General features: G+C 40.0%; 2 protein-coding genes across 6 annotated transcripts in view; one reads left to right on the top strand and one right to left on the bottom strand.

Moving 5' to 3' along the window:
- The window catches only part of LOC122646632 (kinesin light chain 3), a 41031-nt gene extending 40444 nt beyond the window's left edge, over positions 1–587 (top strand). For all 4 annotated transcript variants that reach the window (XM_043840220.1, XM_043840219.1, XM_043840217.1 and 1 more), the window contains one exon: positions 10–587. In XM_043840220.1, coding sequence (XP_043696155.1) covers positions 10–198 — 189 coding nt within the window. In that variant the 3' untranslated portion in view covers positions 199–587. The remainder of the gene's footprint in view (positions 1–9) is intronic.
- A 965-nt stretch (positions 588–1552) lies between these two features.
- On the bottom strand, positions 1553–23580 carry LOC122644611 (nuclear pore complex protein NUP155-like). 2 transcript variants are annotated; one of them, XM_043837990.1, is made up of 13 exons: positions 23410–23580; positions 17870–18039; positions 16812–16938; positions 16263–16525; positions 14508–16146; positions 14200–14412; positions 13351–13598; positions 12839–13253; positions 12368–12567; positions 11779–12133; positions 7839–8057; positions 7334–7662; positions 1553–1832 (listed from the first exon to the last, which is right to left on the bottom strand). In XM_043837990.1, exons 1-13 carry the CDS (start codon positions 23566–23568, stop codon positions 1715–1717), a joined length of 4455 nt encoding a protein of 1484 aa, XP_043693925.1. In that variant the 5' UTR covers positions 23569–23580; the 3' UTR covers positions 1553–1714. The 2 variants fall into 2 exon arrangements, with proteins under 2 accessions (XP_043693925.1, XP_043693924.1); XM_043837989.1 differs by having other exon boundaries at positions 12368–12573.
- Between the last annotated feature and the right edge of the window lie 2367 nt (positions 23581–25947).

The raw sequence follows: 25947 nt of genomic DNA on the forward strand, positions 1-25947 counted from the left end.
TCGTTGTAGTATGGAAGAAAGAAGCCAGTCGCTATTACATCTGAAGCGAAAGCCGAATACCTCTCATGTTTGAAGCATCTTTTGAGCCTTAAGATTCATAGCAAAAGTGAGAGCACACAAAAATCAGAGCAAGAGCTGAAAGACGAAATCAAGCATGTTGAGGCTGAGAGCTCATCCAATAAGAAGCATACAAAATAATGATGCAGCTGACTATGGTTACTCTTCGAATCTCACAAGTGATATCTATGTTCCCTTGCCTCCATGACATTCCTGGTCCCATTGGTGGTTCATCACTGCAAAAGTATATGTTTCTATATATCCTCTTAAGAGTGACATTTTTTTACTTATTTTTGAGTTTCTTCATCCTTTTTCTTCCTAATTTTATATGTGAATTATATAATCAAGGGTTTCCCTTTTCTTTTTGCTCCTTTTTGGAGATCGGAAGTGAAAAATGTATGCCTGAGATAATTACTGAATAGATGGGAACTGCTAAAACAGATCCAACCTTTTGAAATATTTATATTGAGTCTTTGTGAGGCCAACAACAGTGATTATAATAAAAAAGAGCCCAACAGGGTAAATTTTTTTCAGAGGTATCTAATTTCTTTGATCTTGCAGCCTCACAGCATATACGTGACCATGCCGGTTGAGGAGGAGCAATTGAATGCATGTTTTGTTGAATCAACGTGATAGTCGCGATGCTTGGAACCTGAAAGCTTGAACTGAATCATGTCAACTTAGTTATGCCACGACCATAGGGGGAAAAATATTAATCTGCGTTTCTGTTATTGAAAATCTAACATTCATGGTTGTAATTTATAAACTACTGCTTCTGCTGTTGCAGTGGCCATTACAATTGTAACTGCTAGATTTTAACTTTAGTCCATCATGTTTGTCAGGGAGAGTAGATGTGTTATGTGCTTAATGGGGTTCGATTTACTGTATGGGGGGCTAGATTGGATCAAGCTAATATGGGATAGTTAAAGGGTTTGATTTAACGAGTTCTATCGGTTCTAGTTCTACAGATTTTGACGTATCAGTTAAGTACCAAACATTTGATATCTGGAGTAGAGTGAAAACCATCAAGAAAAGGTTACATGTTGCCAAGCAAAAACCCTAGGACAAAGTAGAGCCGCAAGGCCTGGCCTGAAGTGCAGAGTCTGTGGAAATGGTAAGCAGTTAGGTCAACTTTGTCGCCATTATTTTCTGTTCCTGGATCTGAATCTAATTTCATTATGATTCTTCGTCTTTACCAGTGGATACGGTATATGAATATGAGAACAGAGCAGCAAAGTTATAGCATAAGAAACCCTTAATTTCCAATAGGCTGAGTGAAATGTCTGAGTTGTGTTTTGTTCCACCTCATCACATAGGCATATCTGTGCCACATAGCAAGTTGTCACCCAGGTAGTCAGACTCACAGGGATGAGTTTGTTGATTAAACATAGAACTCAAAAGATTCCATCGAATTTTAGCGCATCAGAAAGAAAACTCCTTTTATCATGGAAAAGTTTGAACCATAAATCCTGGCTGCAACTACACACCAATACCAAATCTTTCTTCTTTCTTTTTGCACCTCATGCTTCGCCTGATCAAAATTTCTATTCCCTCTTACACAACTCATCAGATGGAATGTAGTTCAATCAATTAAATCGGAAAACAACTTCTTATTGGACTTATGCTACACGGAAATTTAAATTATTTTACTTTAAAATCAAAACCGCTCAAAAGAGAATGGACTCAGCAGTGACTCTTCAAGCTCTCGGAAACCTTGGTAAACAGCTTCAGTCTGGCTCTGTGGAAGAGCTAAACACCGCACTTCAGTCAAATACCTGCCATACCAAATTCAACAGGAAAGAATGCTAGTTTAAACATCTTCCATTAAAGCCAGGTATGACAAAATTGAGAACCAAAGATGCCAACCCTACTGAAGTTCATTTACTCAACAAACTAAACAAAATCAAGCATATTAACCATCTATAACCCCCCCCCCCCCCAACCCTTTTTTTTTATGGTGCAACTTCTTATAAACCAATGGATAACCTAGAATTTGGATTTCCCTGTCTTGCTCACACAACCATGGAAATGTTTTCATTAACTGATCAGACTTCTTTTATTTCTTGCCAAATTTCCCTCCCATTACTACTCTTGGTATGGCAACAATCCAAATTATGCCATGAATTTGTACATAAGTTGAATTTTCACACACATCTGGTGATAGTCAAAAAAGAAAATGGAATTGGAGGCTGAAGGAACTGCAAGTTCTATTTGGCAGGACCCAAATGTCTATACTATACCATAACAGAGGCATCAAACAAGTTACACTCTACATTTGTTGTGCAGAGAAATGAACCTGCAAGTAGTTCCTTGCTTGAGTAGGGAAAGAAAAGCAATGTCAACAGCTACCAGTGCTTTGATATACCCAAATAGCCCTGGATTTGGGTAGATGTCTTTTTGGAGATTTCTGGGCTTATTATTAAGTTTAAATCGTAACTTATGTCAATAAAGAACATAACTACACTGCATGCTCTCTAAGTAGGTTTGGAATGAAGGAACCTTACGACAGGGAATGGCTTCAACCAGACCATGATAGGATTTTTTTTTGGTAAAGTGACCATGATAGGATTGACTCAAAAATAATGTGTGATGTTATTCACTAGGGACTCTGTATCATGGTTTGCTAGTAAATAACAATAACCACTTCTCAAGGAGGAAAAAATAAAGAGCTAAAAATAACGGCTGTGTTTGGCTTCTCTGGAACCCTTCCAAAATCCAGATCTTGTTGCAGTCTTCCTCCCCTCAATTCCTCCACCTTAAGATTTCTGATGTTCAAGGTAATAGCCCTTTTAATCTCACAGCCATTTATGCTTCTAACTGCCCCAAGGAGAGGGCTATCCTTTGGGGAGAGCTCCACTGTATTACTTTGCAGGTTAGGGCCCTTCCCTGGGGTCTAGGATGCGACTTCAATGTTGTTCGTTATGGTTATGAAGATCTAAATAGAATATTTAGAATATACCGCTAATTATTTAATTTAATAAATATAAAATTGATATGAAATAAAATAGAAATTTAAATGAATGATTATATTATAAAATCGATGATTATTATATAAATATATTTATTGGTTATATTAATTTCATTAATATTATTAGGAAAACTTTTCTATTAATATAATTTTCTTAATATAAATATTATTAGGAGACAGACGGGTAAAACGGCAGTAGCCACAGATACTATTCTCAATCAAAAAGGGCAAAATGTAATGTGTTTATGTAGCTATTGGTCAAAAAGCATCTTCTGTGGCTCAGGTAGTGACTACTTTCTAGGAAAGGTGGGATGATGGAATACACTATTGTAGTAGCTGAAACGGCAGACTCACCTGCTACATTATAATACCTAGCTCCTTGTACAGGAGCCGCTCTGACCGAATATTTTATTGACCATCTTGATGTTTCTTCAGTGGAAGCCTTCAATGATTGTCTTGATGATATCAGTATGAATGACTTAAGATGGTCCGGTTTGAAATTCTCTTGGCACAATAAAAGATGAGGCGACTCCAGGATTGCCTGTAAGCTGGATAGAGCTTTGGTCAATGAGGCCTGGTTATCTTCTTTCCCTCTTCCCATGCCAACTTTGAAGCCCTTGACATCTCGGATCATAGCCCCATTTCTATCCTCATTCAACCCTATACCTCCTTTGGCCCAAAATCCTTCAAATTCATTGATATGTGGACCTCTCATCCTGACTTCACCTCTATTGTTCAAGCTGCCTGGGCAGTACCGGTCCATGCTCACTCCACCCCCCTTATATCCTTTGTGTTGAGAGGGTGAATATCCCTCTCATTAGCCTTAAAAAATCGGAAAAAAACACCAAACCTCCCCCCCCCCCAATGGCATTTTGAGCTGGGCAGCACTCGGGCCTGGCCATGGCGCCCAGGAGGTGTACGGTCTCGACAACGGCGCCAATGTACGACTTCATACTTGGGCAGTGCCGCCGGTGCCGAGGGCCCTCTCCCCCACTTTGGGGGGTGCCATAGGAGTGCCATGGTCTCATGCCCCAAGGCTTTTTTCCCTCCTCTGAGCCCTTATGAGTCCTTTTTTAGCCCGTTTTGGCCTTTTGTTGCATGCCGATTCAATATCCGCACAACCCTTACTCTGTTCGCTCCCTATTTGAGCTTTGTACCATCTTTTCATCCACTTTTACCCCATTTCTATCACTTTTTCCACCTATATCATTTTAGGTGACCCCCATTAGTCCCGTATGACGCCGTTATTCTGTCCGAGGTTCAAGCAATAAGCTCCTAAAGTCCCTCGTGATGCGTTACTCTGCCCGAAGTTCAAGTAGCAAAACTCCCTTTTACAGCCGTTACTCTACTTGAATCCTGAATTTCCCGAAAAAGCCGTTACTTTGTCTAACGAAAGAGCGGTAAGTCGTTTGTCCATCTCCACTTGAACCGTGAGATACTCAATACTTTGCATTTGTATTGGTAACACTTTTTTCTCTCATTTTTACTTTGTTAGATTTGACTTCAAGTATACATTTCTGTTTGGTCCTTCATTTTTAGCACAATATAGAATATTAAATTAACTCATTTTAGTGTAAATAGCAAATTTTACTTATAAAAATAGTATGTTTAATTTCTTCTTATGTATTTGATGCAGGATGATCAATTTATATGTTAGCCTTGCATGTTGATATAAGCTATGTTATTCTGGGAGAATATTCGAAATCAAGCATCTAATAGAAAAACCGGTTTAACCGGGCGAGATGAGGTGCTAACACCTTCCCACTCTTGTAACTTGACCACTTATCTAGACTCTTTGACCAAACCATATGGAATCATTCGTAGCCCTTTCCACTCACCCTAGATGGGGCTACCCCCATTGGGTCCTAGGCCCAAATCCTAGGTAGCGACTCATTTTATTTTAATATGTATATCATGATCCCAAACCCCCTTGTCGCCAAGGGACCTCGAAGGCTTCAAAGCCCCGCTCCGAAGGTCGCGGTACCCACAGGTTCAAGGGCCATAATCCCCGCCATAGCTTCTGTGTTTGAAGAGCCCTATCCAACTGCCTCCCAACGCAATCCTTTCTCATCCACTGACAAATCTGTCTCCCCAGCTTGCTTCCTTTTCTGAAACGCTCTTGAAGATATTGATCACCTATTCATTGAGTGTCCCTTCTTTTCTTCGATTTGGAGTGGGATCTTTGATAAATGTTGTCCAAGGAGGTGAAGGATCCTCCCTTCCAGAGAGAATGGATATGGGTGGACATGACCTTTGTGAGGAAGTCTATATGCAACATGGTTGGCAAGCCTGCATTCGGAGCAGATGTCCACCATATTTGGATGGAGCGCAATCTTAGGAAATGGTCCTCCAATTCCAGATCCTTCCGTCAGATATGGATTCCATCACCTTTGAGGTCATGTAAAATTTCAAGGATTTCTACCCGCTGTGTCAACTCCCCCAAGAACAAGCATCTAGGGCCTTCACTCTTCCCTGCTGCACCCCCCCCCCCCTAAAGGGCATGGTTTGCCTTTGTATTGTAGCATTGTTTTTTTCTTCTCGCTCCCTAATTTGCAGGGTTCCCTGTATTTTCTTTTCCTTTGGTAATGAATATTTTATTCACCTAAAAAAGGGTCTAAGCTAAAATTATGTATGTATGGATGAGCTGAGCAACGTGGAAATGAAGAGAAGGAAATCCAAGTAAGGAGATGACCATCAATCAAACAGCCCAGGTTGATAAGATGTTCCATAGTGGTGACTACTCGTGTGGGTTGACCCAGACCCATCTTAGCCCAACCCCACCCCCTACGTCCATCTCCAAAACAAGGTTGAACTGAAAAAAACAAAACATGAGGTCCAATTGGGTTGGGCTTGGCCAAGGTGATGCAGTCTGGAAGAACAAGAAGGCCAGCAGCAAACCAAGCCATCAAACTAAACCAAGAATGGACTAATATGTTTAATTTTGAGTATCTAATGGGTTATATGGGTCATGGGCTTAATATTTTTGAGTTTACTATTGTACTGGGCCAATTCTATAAACCTAAATATTAGGGATTTAAGTCCTATACAGGATTAAGTAGTTAGTTTCTATTTTGAAGAACACTTAAGTTGTAGGAGATTCTCCCTACTACATATAAGGGTCTCCTATTTTTCTTATTTCTATGATGCTATAAATAAAGAGTAGGGAATCATACCTACTATGAACAATTTGAGAAAAGATTAGCCATGAGCTTGGGTGAGTTTTATGAGAGACAGAGCATGGTTCTGCGGGATTCAGAACTGCTCTACTATGGAATGCAGTAGTGAAACTGAAACCTTGGTGGGATGCCAAGACTAGAGATTGGTGAAAGCCCTTTCTCAACAGTTGGTGAGAAGCCAACATATCCTTTTCCTTTTCTTCTTTCGTAGGGTAAAAAAAAAAGTGTTAGGAGATTCATGTTCTTAATATTGGTTTGTCCCTATATGCGATCCTGTTGTGATTGATCTCTTGTTGGCTTTACTGGCTCAGGATCGAGTCTGCATTACAAGGCACCCTAAAAAATTCCAACTTCCAAGGAATCCCAAGCCTTTTGTGTACGCATATACATAAATATAACATACATGTGCTATACTGCTATATAATGATACTAAGTTTTTACTACATAGATCACATATATGTGCTACACAATGATACTACATACATGTGCCATGTAATGATACTAATTACTATAAATGCCCATGGTGGTGGAGTTTATTAGTTTGGATTTATTACTTTTCAAGGATTGTTCTAGGCTCTGTGTAGGATGATGATGTATCAAACTATCAATGTAAATGGGCCTCATTTATTGCCACGGTCTGCCATGTGTCCTATTAAAATTGAAAACCTACTTAAGCCAGACCCAACCTAAGAAAAACCACTCCCAGATGTGGGTAAATTAACTTTGATTGGGTTGGGCTCAAGCTCAACAATCCCCAACCTCAGGTTGCATTAGACGTGGCTGGGCTTGAATTCCTATACCTCAGGTTGGGCTTGACCACCCTCCAACCTGCACACCCTGCTCAATGCCCACCCTTAATGCTCAGTCATGTTCATAATATGACAAAGATCAGAAGGGTGAACATGATGCCTATATTTTCAATTGATACCCAAACTCTATGAAGAACTGTTAGCCACTTTACACAGTTTGTGAAGAAGCAGAGCATATGTATATTTACTAAACAAAATACAAAGAGAAACTTATCAGAAGAAGTTGTAAGAACTAGAAGTAGAATTAACATGGTTATAACCTGGAAAGCAAACATAATTCTGTACTTCAGGAAATTAAACAGAGCAAAGAAAAAGAACCATACCTGTTGGATGCACTAGCGATTTTATCACAGACACCTCGATTTATGACAGCAGTTTTCTTCAAGGATAATGCTCCACCTAGATTAAGAGAAGCTGCAGTATCAGTAGTTCCCATTCTCTGCCCAAGCACTGACATTGCCCATTCACGAAGGACCACAAGCACAGAATGGAGAAGGCGCAACTTGAGGTTTGGTGATAGCAATATAGTTCCATTCAATAGCAATTGGTCATAGGTGTTTAACACAAGTTCAGCAGAACCCTTGCAAGCGGAAAGAAGAGCCTTTGCAACATCTTCATCTCCAACAAGTTCAGCTCTTGAAACAGATCGCTCCTGCAAAAACAGATATGCACTTTATTAATAGAAAGCAACCATTACATACATATTCACAAACAGAAAACACACCAAATCAACATAAACAATATCAGAGGAAAATCACAACTTCACCATTAGCAAGTTCAGGAAACATCAACTACATGAAGCCATTCAGTAAATGTTAAACATGGTACCAGTGCAGCCTTCTCAAGGTGCAGACTTAGTGTATCTAGAGGCAAGCCAGCTCCATCCCCAGGATAAACACTTGAACCAACCTTCTTCAACACTGCACAAGCTTCAACAATTCCACCCCTTAAAAGAGCTTGGTCAATCAGTCTGGCCCAGGTCTCTCTGACAATACTATTATCAGCATCTTCAGAATAATTCACAAAGTAGAGCATTTCCAAACATATCTGTGAGCAGAATAGCATGTCGAAGAAATTGTCAAACTTTATGAACCATGCCTGAATATCAACAATTAGATGATTTTACAAGCAAATATGGAATGAACAAGAGATACTCCAGCAGAAGATATAGTACAATTAAATATATGCATATACATTGGAAAAAAAAAAACTACCGAAAAAAACCTTGACAAAAGCAGTAGGTAGTATGATATTGAAGGAAATAAGATAGAAATTCTGTGTGTGTGTGTGAGAGAGAGAGAGAGCATCCTAACAGATGAGCTTATTGTGGCCATCAAACAACAGGACAATAAATAATACATTAGAACACCAGCAGACAGATCAAATGATGTGGTTAGCAATAATTACACGTGAAACATAAATATAGTGGACCAAGAACTAAGTATTGCAATTGTTTTTCTTTTCTCCATTAATGGTAGGATGCATCTTCTGATGAAATCACTACCCCCCCACATTACAGACAGTAATACAAAAGGATACTATTAGTCTTCATCATAGCCAATTAAACAATAGGCAGCCTTAGCAAATAAAACCATGAGATGAATAGCAGACTGCCACACTGCTGGGGAAAACCCCATCATAGTAGAGTACATGAGTATTTGTGAAAGATAAACATAAACATAGTTCGTAATAACAGTGCATATAAAAACACTGTTCGATTGAAATGGGTCGAAATTTCGACTTATTTTGTAAGTTTTGACTGGTTTAGCAGGTAAGAGTGGAAAAACTCCAGAAAAAAAAACCCCCCCAGATTTGGTATTTTTGGTCAAATCGCCTACATTTCTTGGTGGAACGAAGTGTTGGAGACTACTACAACGCATCTACAGGGATGATTTGCTGCATTTGAGCAAGATTTGTGGAAGATTCAAACTTTGGGGTATACCCTTTTTCCCTAAGTTAATTTTTACAAATAATAAAATAAATATTTAATAATTGGGGCTTCAATTTTTATATATTTAGACACTGTAGGCCAATCTATGTTTGAAATGGGCATAGATAAAAAACTTCAGGGATTCAGATGGGACTTTAAGTCGTGCAGTTGCAAAGTCCAGTCGGGACACTACTGCGGTAGTGCGATTCATATAAGTATGTACAAAGTATAATCAATTACCAAGAATAATCTAATGCAGGTGAATGGTGGTTGATATATAAGAGTGTACACCTAACTTGAGAAAGATTGCTATTAAGGTACTCTCACAGACATGTTCCACTTCCTGATGCAAGCGTAACCAGAGTACATTTCACTTATGCACTCCAAGAGGGGGAATCGATTGGGTCACAGATGGCTAGAGCACTTGGTGTATGTGCACTACAACATGAGACTGAAGATGGAGCACATACACATGGGCATGGAAATGATGAAGACCCAACCGAGCTCAACATCTTCCAGGAGGACTCATATGAAGAGGATCCCCTCTACGAGTGGGTTAGGGATCAAGGTGACCTCGTACTGGATCAGCCTGGTGGTAGGCCCGACCAGAGATTACTAGTCAGATGGGTGCCAATGTTAACGAATTTATGTCTTCTCAAGAGGTGAGTTTACTCACAGACACCCCGACCTTTTGGGTCTCAACCTAGTGGGGATGATGAGGACATCGACTGATTGCATTCCCGTGGCCACACTCGCACATTGTCCCAGTCTGTTGGTCGATATGATAATGATGATGATGGGGGTCATAGATTTGCATCCCTTCAAGAGGAGTACGACCAGACAGCATAGTTGTCATGGCGCGTCGCCATGGCGTCCTGGCGCTGGGAGAGGTGGCATATCGAGCTATGCCATGGTGGATGTAAATATATCGTTCGATATGGACGCCATACCATGATATGTTGGCATATCGGTCGATATTTTGACAGGTTAATCTATATTTTCAATTTTTCATACTTTCATATACACTAATGGATATTAGTTACACTTTCATGAATTAAACCATAGTGGCATAGTATACTAGTAGTAGTGTAGTACACTTTCATGTTGATTTTTGATGTTATAGGACATATATTATAGCATACTAAATGACATTAAAAATACAGAAAATAAAAAATTAAACATGGTCGACATGCTCGCCATGGCAACGCCATGGCGGGCGACATGTCGATATATCGACGTGACACCCTTCCACCGACTTGGATCGCCGTGACGCCGTGACAACTATGCCAGACAGAGGTGGAGCCTGAGCTAGAGCCAATCTGATTCATAGGAGAGACTCAATTTGATCATAATGCTACACAGGATGTTGACCATGGTGCACGTGGCCCCACACATTCAGGTTACTCGAGAGGCCTGCACCGTCGGTTCGGTTCAGACCAATTATGGAGGATAGCATGGAGATAGATGGTACGAGCTTGTCTGACACACTTGGAGGCCGAAAGCTTGGAAAGAGTAGTGGATATGGTGGGTATGGACAGCCAGGACAATGGTGTGCACCCTCATTTTCCACAAAGGGCTCCACTGCCGTATATGGTGGGTCTTGTGGCTATGAGCAGTATACGTCTTCTTCATTCCCCATTGCATATGAGAGTCATAGAGTGGGTCTTCTTTTGTGGATAGCATCTTCTCATACCCAGTCCCGCAATAATCATATCAGCCTGGTCCACCAAGCAGCTACAGTAGGCCCACATTTGCATCGTCTTCTCAGCCTGGTGATTTATATCCTAGGTTGGGTTGCCTGAAGTTTGTCGACAATGACACATTTCAGGTTGTTGTGTTGGACTCATAGTTCAAAAACTCGTTGCAATTTTGCTAATTTCAAGGCAAACCCAGAATCAACAATGTTTGCCGAAATTTCACTCATTTCAGTCATTTATGTCATGTCTACATTGTGAGAAAAAATGCACTATTTAGGCGAAATTTCAATCATTTCGCTCATTTTTTTGTCGAAATTTCGGTCATTTTGATCATTTGCCCCCCGACACATTCTGGCAAAAAAATACACTGTTTTGGCAAAATTTAGCCAATTTCGTGCATTTCGCTAATTTTGGTCTGACTGAAATGGCCTACCGAAAACGAGTTTTAAAACTATGTTTGGACTTTGAGCATTTCTTTAGGTATACCATGACATGACCGTCTTTTGTGATAGATTTGGGGGGAATGGTTTTGTCGACGGAAACAATCTTCTAGAGGTTTTGAGGCTCCCCGGAAATTTATATATACTAACATAGAGTTGGAGTAACAGTTGTACACTTGTACTTGACTGACTACTTGTAAGTGTACTATTAAATGTTTTTCTAAATTCCTAATCATAGTTATCAAGGTGTCGCCTTGGTCCTAGGTGGGTGGCGCCTTGTACGCCTTGGTGGTTTCGCCTTGCTTCCAAGCCCCCCGCCAATGCCTTGGGTTGCCAAGACAATGTGACAACTATGTTCCTAATGCATATTTCTGTTGTTTCATTGAATTTTGTGACTTCTAGTACTAAATAATGTGTAAAATAAGCTATATTAGAGAAAGTACAGAGCAAGGTACGACACACACTAGCAACCTAGGGTCCAAAATCAAACTACTATTTTAGGGTGTGTGTTTTTATAAACTAAAGGTTCCAATATGTTTAGAGATACTTAATTAGGGTTTCCCTAAAGTTTCGGACCAAAATATGGCCATTTGACCCCCAAACTGTGCAGAGTTCCAGCCAGGTTCCGGTCAAAACACGAACCTTCAAACCCTGAAAATTAACAATCTTAATGCTTTGCTTCCCCAAAAGAGAAAACCAACCTCCCAAAGCTCAAATAAAACTGCATAATCATCGTACAATTGAGTGATACTTTTCAGATCCATTGATAGCTCTTTGGCCTTTTCTCGTGCTGTGCTTGCGAGATTGACATCAGCAACCAGATTCCTCTGAGGGGAAGGGTCATCAGGAGCAGAATCAGAAGTACCAGACGAAGCTTCTACCCTTGAGGCAATAGTCTCCAGTTCCTCTTTTATCTTGATTTGAAATCGAAGAACAGCAAGCTTGCCTTCAAGCACATCCAACAACCCATCAAAAGCACCTCGGGCCAAACTTGCTAGTCCATCACTATCGCTTGCCTTCTTTGCCTGCAGAACCGCATTGCTGAGGTATTGACTCCTGTTTTGAATGAAATGAGATGAACAAAATAGATGATCATCAAACATGTAGTTAGAAAAATCACAAAAAGTAAAGCAATATAAAATAAAATGATATATATATATATATATATATATATATATATATATATATATATATATAGAGAGAGAGAGAGAGAGAGGACAGAAATGAGGGAAGGGAACAGAATAACATTTCAAGAATTTCAAAAGTAGAAGCTAAATATTTTATTGACACCTTTGTTCCAGTGTAGGGGCATCAACAGCATCAGAGGAGTGTCTTTCTGCAAGTCTCAACAATACACGAGCTGCAAGGACATGCTGACGCTTTAATACATAGTACCGTGCCAAGAGTTCACAGTACTTGACTTGATTAGCGGTAAGCAGTGACCCTGAGTGATCCATAGGAGAAGCCCCAGAGGTTATGGCCAAAACAGGCTGAACCTAGAAAAGGACAATGGGGGAAGGCATGAGAAAATAGAAGGTAATGTAAAGTGATATTCAAAAGAATCTCAGGTTTCAGACACAAATGAGACCAACTTTCAAATAAGTAATATGAGTGGAAACAGAAGTCTATTGATGCACGAAATTTATCTCAAGATGAGAGCAAATATTCAAGATTTGGTCTGCCTGGGCGATCACAGAGTCACTGAATGAAGTCCTCCATTTCAATATTCAATCTTCAAAGAAAAGTTAAAGCAGTCAATACCTCTTGTATTGGCTCACGGGCAGCACTCAGAAGGAAAGGCACCAAATCAGGACCGCCATACTCCAACAGCTCATTCTCAAGGCCCAGATCAATCATTGCCCTGTACAAATGCTCATGAAATGCTGTGTCAGGTGACTGGACACCAAGCTGAACAATTTGGCGGATGTATCTGCCCCAAGAGGCTTTATTGAGGATAGGTTGCCCAACAGGTGTAGTGGAAGAACCAAATTCCCTCTGTGACCCAATTTGTCCCTTCAGAGAACGTAAAGCATTGGTGATTATCTCGTAGCACTGCACACGTTGAGCTAGGGCATTTTCTTGGATGCTCACTTCAATTTGCTCATTGAATGCATCACCTGCAAGAACAAGAGCCTCTGCCTTCTGCAGTGCTAGACGGACCACAGCTTCATAAAATCTGCATAAACCATTAATTTTATGTCTTGACCAGTAAAAATACAAGAATAGGGGCAATAAATGAACAGCACAGTCTTAGACATTGAGATTAAACGGACCTCAAGTCTTCAAATCGTTTGCATACGATGCTCAAATCCACTGACTCTGGAACTTTAGTTAACAAATTAAAAGCCTCTCTAGATAGATTCTCCTTCTCATCACAGTCAGCAGTGGCTGCAGCTCTCTCAAGACACTCAACAGCAAGATAAAATTTGTAGTCAGACTCCTTGTAATAGCTTGGACAACCTTCCCGTAACTTCCCACTGATATCATCCACTGTCCCCCGCCCATCTGGACCAGTATAATACTGGGAAAAAATGGCATTAATCCCGAAGCAATAGTGCTTGAAATTTAAAACATAGTAATCTAACATGTTACTAACAATTAGCTAACAAATACTCAAGCAAACAGCTAAGCAGTTGTCAAGGCAACTAGGGAACCCAAGGAATTGGAGGGGCGCCTAGGTGTGCAGTATATGTAATACAGCAATGAAAATTTTATATAATTATGCTTATATGCAACATAGAAGCCATATCAATACAATATGATATAATTATACTAGTAATGACCTAATATGAGAAAACTAACACATAATAAACAAAGGATAGAATATAATAAAAGCATATTCATCAAAAGACAGAGCAATAAACACAACGTAAACTTGTGAAGTGCCAAAAAACTCATATAATATAAGGTCTGCTGTCATTAGGCCACAAGGAGACGCCTAAGCATCAAGGCGGTTACATCAAACAAGGTATGCTGTCGCCTTGGACCCAAGAAGGCGCCTGGATGCCTAGGCAGTACCTTGACAACTATGCAGCAAAGTATTCAATGGAATGCTAAAAACCAGAGTTGGTCCTTACAAGATTTGCTCAAGTAGTTTGCAAAATGGCTAACTCACGAATTACCTCCATTAGAGCAAATATAAGCCTTGTCGCAAGCTGATCACCCTGCTCAGAACAAACTAGCTGATGAAATGTCAATTGAACTAACGACTGCCGCAGACTGGCATCAAAACCTTGGACCAATTGAGTCACATGATGTTGTGAAAGAAGTTGGAGTAAAAACAGTGCTTCACCGGATCTAAGGAGCAACTGCCTGATACATTCCATTGCTCTCACCTGTAATATGACAAACCGAAATTTGTAATGGAACTTCAAAAGTGAACAAACACCTATTAGAGAATCAGAAAGCCCAAGCAAAGATTACAATTTACCTCCATGGCAGCCAATTCTGCAAGACTATATGGATAGTGCTGGTGTTTATTAGCTGTTCCACCATCACTTGACTCAATGTTTCGGGAGTAAGCACCAAAAAAGTTTCTTACCATGCTCTGGTCGCCAAGTCCTAAATTTAAACCAGTTACATCTCCCTGACCAGCAACACAACCATAGAGTCCCCTCCTCTGGTTTCTTCTTGACCTTAAAAACTGCTCTAATGAACGAATCTTATTTTCAAGGACTTCCATCAATCCAACAGAAAGTCTGCAAACAATCACCCCATTCTCCAAACCGGCAGCAGAACTTACATTTCCCTTGACAACCATAACAGGAAGCTCCCACACAGGAAAAAGCAACCTTGATGAGCACAAGCAAAGTCCTTCATGGGCACCAGAAAAAATAGGTTCAACCTCTTGAACGACCTGCCCCATGCTGAAGCCTCCAGGGGTAGTTCTTGTGTTTGAAAATGCATTACTACCTTCAAGTTGTGGCATTCCAATCAGTCGTGCGTCTTCAAATGCTTCAGCTGCCTTCTCAGCAACAGCATTGGTTACTATATTTTCAGTATGTACTATCTTTGCAGCCAGCATTAAACACATTGCCGCCGCTTCTCCATCTCCAAAGTGATTAATGAAATCCTCTAATATTGATCTTGGTGTATTGGACTCTAACAACCTTCGCAGAATGTCCACTGGTCTATTGAAAACCACTTCCATCATGCCCACGGTACTAAATATGACAATCCTCCTCCTTGGTAAAATATGTTGCATTGCTAGGTCACCTCTAGCCCAAAGTTTTCCAGATTGTCTCTCACATGATTCTCCTAAACCTTCAAATCCAAAGGATTCTGAATCTGAATACAGTGAGTGCACACTAGCAGCTTTTTCTGGAAGAGGGAAAACATCAGCCACAAGAAGCATGCGGCCCTCTACAGGTAAGGAAGATATAGATTCCCTTAAAGCCCGAGAGCTCCTTGAACTTGTCCCGAAACTACCTGGGAGAGATGACTGTGTGCTTGAATCCCTGTTCATAATGAGAAGAGTGGACATGGATGGGGGCGATGAATCAGAAAGTACAAGAATGCCTGCAGAATAGTATGCTGCTTCTACCTTCAGAGTCTGATCCTCAGGCTGTGATCTACTAGCAAGAGACATGGCTCCAAAGGTATGCCCACTAGTAACCCCTAAAGGAGGTGATGGCCTGGTTGTTACAACCTTTAAACCACATGGCTTCTGACAAGCGGTATTTAGTCCACCCAAACCTCCAACACTGTTCCCACTAGAAGAAACAATGGAAAGGTACATTCTCCTACCATCTGATAAAACAGCAACAAGGTGTAGCGACTTTGATTCCACAGTTGATAAAGGTGCAATGCAAACTATTGATGGTTTTGCTGCCCGGTTAGTGGCTCCAAATCCAGCAGACTGTCTACCCCCATAAAGTATATCCCTCTGATCAATCAATTTCCTTTCTTCGGCAACTTTCTTAAGTGGACCAGTACCATCTTCCCCCAGATCAAATACCTGAAGTTTTGTCTCCTCTGTTCTTGCATAGAGAATGTGTCTCTCATTGTCCACAACCATTTCAACAATGGGGTCAGTAGCTCCAAACTTAAACCCATTTGGTACAACCCACCTGCAATACCAGCACAGCCTGTCTAAGGTTAAAAGAACATAGTAGCAAGTCTAACTAAACCATTATATATACTCAGATAGATACAGACCAAGCAATGAAGTAGTAGCAACAAATACCTAGAAATAACACTTCCTAAACCTGCTGTAAGGCAAACTTTACGACAGCGTTTATGCCAGCCTGAGCCAATCATATACTGCAACTCGTAAATGTGACCATCACGGCCAGCCAGGAAAATATTACCCTTAGCAGTACACGTGATAAACGTCATTGTGACACCATCAGATGGTATTGTATATTCTGGCAAGGGCTGTAGTGAAACCTCAGCATATGGATCTGTTTCATCTCCTCTCCCGCTGCAGCATACTCCTACAAGAACCAACTAACCACAATAAAGAAAGATTCATCAGTAACCACTAGCATCGTTACCAAAAGAACTACAAAAATTTAGAATTGAAATAAATAAATATATATATATATATATATATTTATAAAGACAGTAAACAGAAAATCCATGCCATAGAGGTTATTCCCATGGACAGAAAAACTAAAATCACAAACAGGAAAGAGAGCAAGTCAAAAGAATAACAACAGAAAGATTTGGGGATAAAATAATAATAATATTCTTTCCTACCTAAACATTTTTTTTTTTGATGGATGAAACCTACCTCAACAGGAGTTGCTAGGACTAAGAGACGCTGGATGGCTTCAACAAAGATGCCAGGCTTAGATTTGGCCAGGCCCACTGCACAAATGGCTTGTTCTTCGCCACAGTATTCAGGGCACTGACCATCCCTGGATGAAAAAGGAACATTATGTGGGTAAAAAAAGAGAACGAAGGAAACAGAAAATGTTAGAGAACAAAAGTAGCATGCACATAAAACTAGAAGCCATTGCTCAGTTTCAAGCATGAGCACGGAAAGATAAGATCTTAGACTAGCTATAGTCTGGAGTTGGCCGAAACTCAAATGTCAAAATTTGCACGATGCAGGAAGCTTCCTCATATTACTTCTCTAGTCACCACAGGCATTTTTGGACTATCAGTTGCAATTGAATTTGGACTTCATCTCATATTCTATATAAACAAGGGAGGGGGAGAGAGGGGAAGAGTGCGTTCGAAAGATAGTTCAGAATTATGAGAAAATAGATTTTTTCTTCAGGACAGTATGGGACTTCTACCATAGAAACAAAACAAAAGGTATGAATAATAAAACTAGACTAGAGCAATAACGGGAATGGTCTTCAAGTTGCAAGATAAAATACTCAATGAAATATAACATAGAAAGTAAAATTGGTTTTTTAATGGAGCATATGCATCAGGTAGAACCCTTCAAACCCTCCAATTGCCAAATCTCTAGGTCCTAGTAAATGGGAGCACCATGTTTAGAATGAGCAGTATAACAGGAAAGTTAAAAACTGCTTTTTTCCCAAGAACTCAAACTGTCATCTTTGGCAATATGAAATCATCCTTGATCCTGGTTCCAACTTTCCAGAGGTCCCTTGCACATGCGAAATGTTGATGACCAAGATCTATATCTTGTCAATGTAGAAGCTGGGCTCTACCAGTATACCTTCTTGGAGCATTCATTTGAATAATTGAACAATCATCGAATACCTAAAATTTATCAAATAGATTACAGGCCAATAGTTTTAACTATTTTCAATGGGACAGAAAAATCTCTAAGAAAATAAAACTCCAAACCTGCTATCCAAAAGAAAATCTCACCATTTATCATAACGCCAAAGAAATAAAGAGTTATCTACCGATGCCCATGCTCGGCGTAACTCTGGAAATATTCCACATAATACCGTTCCTTCCCCACCAGCTGCATTATATCTTTCAGTCAGTACAGGAGGTAATTCCAAAGTATCCACCACTTCAACCAAAGGAGGCCACTACAATGGAATGAACACAAGTAAAATGTGAGAAACAGCTTCTACTTCCAACCATCCTAGAGGTCTTCAATGGCATAACCACTAAGTGATCAGATCAATTGGAACAATCATATAAGCATAAAAAATAAAACACAACAAAAAAACAGCTAAATATCCATAATAACAAGGACGATGCTTAAGAAAGAATAAAATTCTCCATTCACACATATGTGACATCAGTCGAAACCACCACAAACAACTAAACAGAGTAACAGGCAAATCGTTAATTGTCAAGAAAAAAAACAGGGGCAGAAAACATGTAAACAGAACAATGGCAATGTTCACGAGCACTGACACCATGGACCCAGGTTCAGAACCCATCTTAATCCACTAGATTTTCAATTAATAGCATATCACTACAACTGCAGAATAGGGAAGAGGCTGACTGAAAAAATATTCTAAAATAGTTATATAATTCCATAGTTCTATTTATTGGCAACAACATATAAGAATTTTGTTAATAGAGTAGAAAAGGAGATAGAAGAGGAGGAGAAGAACAAAGGAATAAAAGAGCTCACAACCAACACCAGCACCCTTAGAAACCACAAAAAAACAACAGATATACCTATGGAACCCAAAAACACCCACAGGCACAGGTACACCTCTCCATCCCACCCCCCAATCCATCTGTCAAAACGCTTCAGATCATGTATCATGACTTAAGAAGACCTGATGCAGATAAGTCACCTAGAGGGCTTATTTTATTGGAAATAAGCTTTGGGTTGGATTGTGTATGTGTTGGGGCTTTGATCCCATGGACTTTCTTCGTAATGGGACAATTTAATGGGCCTAAAATATGGGTAGAAAGTAGGAAAACGGGATTTACTTCATTAGTTTAGTTAGAGTCCGGTTTTCAATCAATTTCTTTCACTATTTTAGTTTCCTAGTTAGTTTATGTTATCTTATTAGTTAAGGACTGGGTTAGGCCGTTCCTTTTTGGGGTTTGAGTCTGTTTTTGAGTCTTCTATATAAGTTTGTAAAGGGCTACCGCCTGGTATACGAATTTGATAAATAAGATTGAGAAAAAAAAACATAGCTTTATGCTTTGCTATGTGAGAGACATAGTTATCAAGGCATCGCCATGGAGGCCAGAATCCTTGGTCGCCTTGGGCGCCATGGCCGGCACCTTGCTGCTATGGCGGTGTCACCTTGCTTTTTGACCCTCTAAAATGCCATAGTCGCCTTCCCGCCTTGATAACTATGGTGAGAGAGTATGGTGAGATGCCATTGGTGAGAGACCAAAATAAAGTGAGAGCCCATGTGTGAGAGACCCAAATCTGAGAGAGACTACCCTATCTTCTTTGATTTCTTGTTTTTTATTTCATTGTTCTTGTAGAAAACCTAGGACCTGTAACCAGTAACTCTAGAGAGAAGAAAAGAGAAAGAGAAGAAGATGAGGAAGAGGAGAGAACTGTTTAACTTATCAGTCTCCCTCATAATGCTTGTATTTATAATCTCAAATTACAATAGAAAGGGGAACTCCTAATCAGATTAGGAATTCCTAATCATGATAGGATTCCAAGTTACAATAGGAAAAGAACTCGAACTAACAACTCAAACTGAAACTAAGACTAACAACTCACAGTATTATTAGGACTTAACATAATTAGAAACTAGGACTCCAACTAGGACTAGGAAAATAGAAGATACACATATCAACCAAATCACTGTTCACGTGAACAGTGTCACATGAACAGTACTTCAACACTCCCCCCCAAGCTGGATTATACAAATAAATAAGGAAAGAAGATCCAGCTTGAACTAAAGAAAAAAGAACTCCAAATAATGCTAACACTCCCCCTCAAGTTGACGCATACAAGGTATTAATGCCCAACTTGAACAAAATGGAAAAAAAAAACTAAGGTGCAGCAGAATCCAGCTTGACATATGAATGCAGCTCCCAAATAAACCTTCAAGAACTTGAAAAAATAGATCTTCAAAACTTGGACAGACATAATCAGCAAACCGGGATTGGAATGTCTTCCAAAAAAAACCGAATCAGCGAGTGGAAAAAATACTGTATCAACCCAACTGAAAGTCCTCAAATAGGCAACAACCAACTATCTTCAATACTCTTCAATACTTCAATCTCCCCCTTACGGCAAACTCAACCCAATAACGAAGGATACCCAATGGCAATGTTGGAGAAAACTGATCTTCTATGTTCTGCACCAATGTTCCTGCAAGTGTATTGTACATAATCCCCCCCTCACGCGTAGTACACGTGGACATAACAAAGATGATGTAAGAGATAGGGCAAAAACATAATATTCCAGAATTGTCCAAGAGGTGCTAAGGGTAATGGAAAAGGAAGAAATGATAAATTAGAGAAACCATTAACTTCCAAAGGGGTTATGGGAATAGGCCAAATGTAGGGGATATGAAGGGAATTAGAATTATTGAAAGGGAACGGTGTTGGAAAAAAGGATGGCATGGCTGTAATTTGGTGGAAATCCACTTTTAAATACAAACCAAGCCAAAGGGCAAACTGGTAATAAACCAGAATTTTAAGGGTCAATTGGGTAGTCAAATAGGGGAATGTATCAAAAAAGAATGGCAGTTCCATAAATAACCAGAATTTTGCAAGGGTCCCTTGGTAAATAAGAAAGTAATGGGTCATGTAGAGAATTAGATTTATAAATGGGGGACAGACTTGGAAGGAGAAAAACTTAATGGCAAGATGTAAATAGACATGAAATGGATGGGTAATAATTAAGGAAGGGTAATAGGAGCATTAAATACCAAAGAGTATGGAGAACCCATCGTCTTCAACCTCAAGGCTCCAAACAGCAGCGGAAACCAAGGAAGAAGAGGAACCAGCGGCAGCGGCAGGGGCCGCTCATCGACTTCAACCTTACGAAACCCAGCCACAACTCCAAAATTCTCCTCCAGATGCAACGATACAAATCAAATACGAAATTTGAATCGCAGGCAGCAACATTAGCATCGATAGGAGCATTACAAGTGCAAATAGATTCAGCAAATCAAAGGAAGTTGTGATAAAATAAAAGGAAACATAAAGAAGGATGTTAACTTCTTCCTTACGACTCAACAGAACCAGCAAATCCAGCGGAAACCCAACATGATTCAGTTAATAGATCTCACTCTTGCAAGCTTGGTTCAAGAAATTTAAGATGTTGTAACGTAATACCAGGGCCTATTGATTCCCACAATATTGAGTCCAGAGAGTAACGATAGAGTTGAAGTGGTGATTCTGAAATCAGCCGTGGCGGTAGTTGCAGCTCAGATCGAAACCAGGGAGAAACCATAAACCAGCAAGTGATCGATGCAGCCAGTCAAAGAAGAACCAGAAAAAAAATAGTTCGATATTTGGAGAAATCGATTCAAGAGAGTGAAAACCTTTGATAGATGCTGTCCATGGCTGTTGGAATGAATCTCCAATAAGAACAACCAATCTCCAAGGCAAAAAAAGAGACTTGGTCTTCAAGGGAATAGAGACTCCAAAAAACGCAGGTGAAGAGGGGCAGCAACTACCGCAGGAAAAAGAACTTCTTCAAACCATTAATTGATGAAGTTGAGTGTAACTCCTCCAAAAAATTACTGCAGCAGCAAGCAAAGCAGAAAATCGACTCCAGGAGACAGCATATACTCCATCGACCGAACCTTCGAACCAACAAATATCAGAAACCATAACAGGGACCGCAATAATCGAAGAACCAATGAACCCCTCAACATCAAACAGAAGGGGTTTCAACAATATCAAAACGCCATCAACAATCGACTACCATATTCAGCGATTTCAGAACCCCAAAATCGATAGCAAAAACCAGACAATCCACACGGCATAATAAACACCATGACCAACAAACCTTCGAATCAAATATGTATGATTCATCATATGAAACCCTAGTTCTTCTTCTTTTATGAACTAGGGTTTCCTTCTTCAAACCAAAAAACTTAAAACGACTCTCAAAACAGCTATTATGGAGAGAATTAGTATTGGTTACAATAGCTCTGATACCATGTAGAAAACCTAGGACCTGTAACCAATAACTCTAGAGAGAAGAAAAGAGAAAGAGAAGAAGATGAGGAAGAGGAGAGAAATGTTTAACTTATCAGTCTCCCTCATAATGCTTGTATTTATAATCTCAAATTACAATAGAAAGGGGAACTCCTAATCAGATTAGGAATTCCTAATCATGATAGGATTCCAAGTTACAATAGGAAAAGAACTAGAACTAACAACTCAAACTGAAACTAAGACTAACAACTCACAGTAGATTTAGGACTTAACATAATTAGAAACTAGGACTCCAACTAGGACCAGGAAAACAGAAGATACACATATCAACCAAATCACTGTTCACGTGAACAGTAATTCACCAGTTCTGAAATTTTCTGCAAATCTGAGAACCGATCGAAGTATTTACTGTTGCTGGACCAGAAGTTTGCGATCCTCTTGTGGATTGGTTATCACTTGTGACTGGTCTACATTAAGACCCCAGTCTCTGAACTGAATATTACAAAAAGCCCAATATGCCTGTTCATTCCCTCCCAGCCATATTCACTCACAATTATGGAGAGAGAGATGAGAGGTACATTCAAGGATGAATCCAGTCAAGACTGCTTATGCAACAGTGTGGAATAAAATATAGCCATTTTTAGTCCTAGTATACTTTCAAACTTGTATTAACTATCAAATATGGTCTTCAGGCATGCCAGAACTTATGCTGTCGGATTCTGTATTCTATGCGCCTGTCTAGGTTCTTTTTACTCTACCATTTTTTCCTCCCTCATACTGTTTTCTTCTTCACAATGAATCGCTATTATTGAAGAAAGGATGGGTATAGCCAAGAGTATGTAATATGTTTATATTTTTCCAGGTTGAATTTTTTCCCTTGTAAGTCATGATTCAACCCCTATTGATGTGGCACTTAGACAATAATGCATCAAATAGATATTACTACTCCCTTAGGCCAAGAACAATGACACTGCCATGGCTGTTTTTATTTTCAAAAGCAAAGACTTTGTTTTGGTGTATATAAGTTGTTTTCAGCAGCCATTAGTTCTGACAATAATATTTTCATTAGCTTAAATTCAAAAGAAGCATCTATCATGAATTTTAAAAGTCTAAACAGAGCAACTTTACACCCTTAAGAAATTACTGACTAATTCGGATGTAAAAACTAATCAATATAGGATTTATGGTTTTAGATTCCCAATTGAAGGGAATTACAGACCAGAAAATATTTCAGAAACCCAAAACCTACAAAACAGTTGCACACGATAATGCATCAATGTGATGTTATGAATATGCTTAGTTTTTATTTTCTTTCGTTTTGAACTTTCAGATAATATTTCGAAATTCACCTCTCTAGGATGAGACGAGTATGGATGGCTTGCGCATCTGGCGGCTTCAAGGGCCTCTTCCAGGTCGATCTGAGCAGAAACATCTCTGCTAATGCGGTCGCTCAGAACAAGGCCAGCATTAGTGACATCCCTGACAACAATCTCCTCTTCCCTCGACATGTTCCAATTTGAATAGATCGGACAACATAAGAGGTGTCAGTGCAGCTAAGATTTTGGAGATTGGAGACTAAATATTGTAGAGAAGTGCAATAGTTGGATTGCCGGGAAGATTTGTCGTGTCAAGGGAACTGTGAAGAGGGTTTTGTGTGGGTTATGTTCCTTCTTGCGTTGGCGGGTATTAAACAAGCTTTGAAAAGGAAAAACAAACGCTACCTGGTTAGAATGCCAAATCGGTCGGAACCTATTTAAAATTTGGGGCGCTGTTCTCTGTGCCGCAGCGCAAGCTGCGCCCAGGCACATGGGATGGGCGCAATGACCACCCTGCCCCTGAGTGGCAAGCCCGTGTGCATGGGCGCAGCCTGTGTTGTGGCACACAGAACATTCTCCCTTAAAATTTTTGGGAAAGTTTACAAACCAGGGCTCCTTTGGCAAATCGGGCTTCAAAGATTGGCCAAATGTTCTCTGTGTAGCAGCGCAGGCTGCACCCAAACACATGAGGGTGGGCACAATGACCACCCTGCCCCTGAATGGGCAGTTCATGTGTCTAGACGCAGCCTGCGCTGCTACACAAAGAACTTCCGCCCCCAAAGATTATATAAAAACATAGGGAGTGGTCTCTAAGCAAGCAACATAGAGTTACATCAATGATAAGGGTGCAAGTTTGGCCCTGTCAGCCCGAACAAGGCTTGTGCTGAGATATTTGGCCCTGAGGGCGGGGCGGGTCAGAGCTGAAAATTTCTAGCCCTGAGTCAAGATCGGGTTTAGTTAGGGTTGAGGGCTCGGGCCGGCCCAGCCCGACCCTGTTTTAAGTTACACTATAAAATATATATTGATACAATATATATGTTATAAACTTTAAACGTCACCCACATTTTATTATATAATTTATTATATATGAAGACAATAAGTGATATAATACATTTTATTACAGTGTTATTTTACATGAAGTTGATAATTTTCTCCCTAGCCCATTCCAACCCATGCATTTCCTTCCCCTCCCCATGATCAGGGCCAATCAAGGTCAGCCCGGCCCGACTCTGAGGGCCGGCAGGTTAGGGTTGGATTTTTCTGGCCTTGAGTCAGGGTCGGGTCAGGCCTGGGCCTAGCTAAGGGGACTTAGGGTTGGGTTAGGGTTCTATAAAGCCTGGCCCAACCTGACCTTGTTGTAGCCCTAGGGGCGGCATGAAATATCCTCAAGGGTAGAGAGGTCATTTCATGTGAAGATGAAAGAGATATATATAGAAATGATAGCGTGCTTGTCGAGCAGTTCAGATAACTTTTTCTTAAAAATTAGGTAAAATTTCACGGACACCCCCTGTAAGTATTCAATATGTCACGGACATACCATACTTGGTCAAAATATCACAGACTACCCTTATCTTATGATTATATTTCAACTTAGTCCACTGTGCAGTTAAGTCTCCGTTAACTCTTTTATAATGACAAAATTACCCTTCATAATAGGGTGAACTTCCTATAATGCCCTTAAGGACTAAAACCCCAAATTTCTCCCAAAAAAAGAATTGTTTATGGCGTACATCTATCCATCACCAGCGGCATCCAACAGTTGAAAGCTTCAAACAATCCATCTGAAGAACAAATATTCTTTGACGTTAGGAAGAAAGAAAAAAAAAATGGCGGAAGAGCAAACGTCCGAAGCTTCAGAAGGACACCTGTAGACACCACATTTTGACACCTTGGAAGTATGTCTTGGCAATGATGGTTAAGGACGTAACTCGTGTGGTGACTGAATGGCAAGAATTACCAAATTACCCCTACCCCACTTTTTGTAACCAAACTGTCCCAAATAGAGCCTAAACCCTTAACATAGTCGTACTTAACCATTTTAAGTTCACATTTGAAGTTTCACCCAAATCCAACACCTTTCATGAAAATGACTGTTTTGCCCCTGACACGGTTCTCGGTATCTAGACCACCCGATTTAGTCCGAAATACTTTGGATGACCTCATTTGGTCATATTAAGTTTTCACGTAAAGTTTCGGCCAAATCGGGTAACTTTTGTGAAAATGACCATTTTGCCCCTGGTATGGTTCTTGGTACCCGAGCCACCCGATGTGACCTGAAATCATTTGGATAACTTTATTTGGTCATATTGTGCTTACACGTAAAATTTCATGTAATTTTGGTATCATTTGGACCTTGATCGGTGTGAAACACCATTTATGTACTTTCCTCGATATCCGTGCCATTTTTAGGCAAAATCCGACCATATCTGTCACACGGATGAAAAGTACGGGTTGAGACCTTCGCGGAAATATGTGGCGCTTCAAAATCGGCCACACGGATTAGAAGATATCAATATTTGAATGTGGGCCTTTAAAATAGAATCTTTAAAAAAGAGAGAAAAATAAAATAAA

The sequence above is a fragment of the Telopea speciosissima genome, chromosome 11 (genome assembly GCF_018873765.1).
Source record: "Telopea speciosissima isolate NSW1024214 ecotype Mountain lineage chromosome 11, Tspe_v1, whole genome shotgun sequence".
NCBI classification, from domain to species: Eukaryota; Viridiplantae; Streptophyta; class Magnoliopsida; order Proteales; family Proteaceae; genus Telopea; species Telopea speciosissima.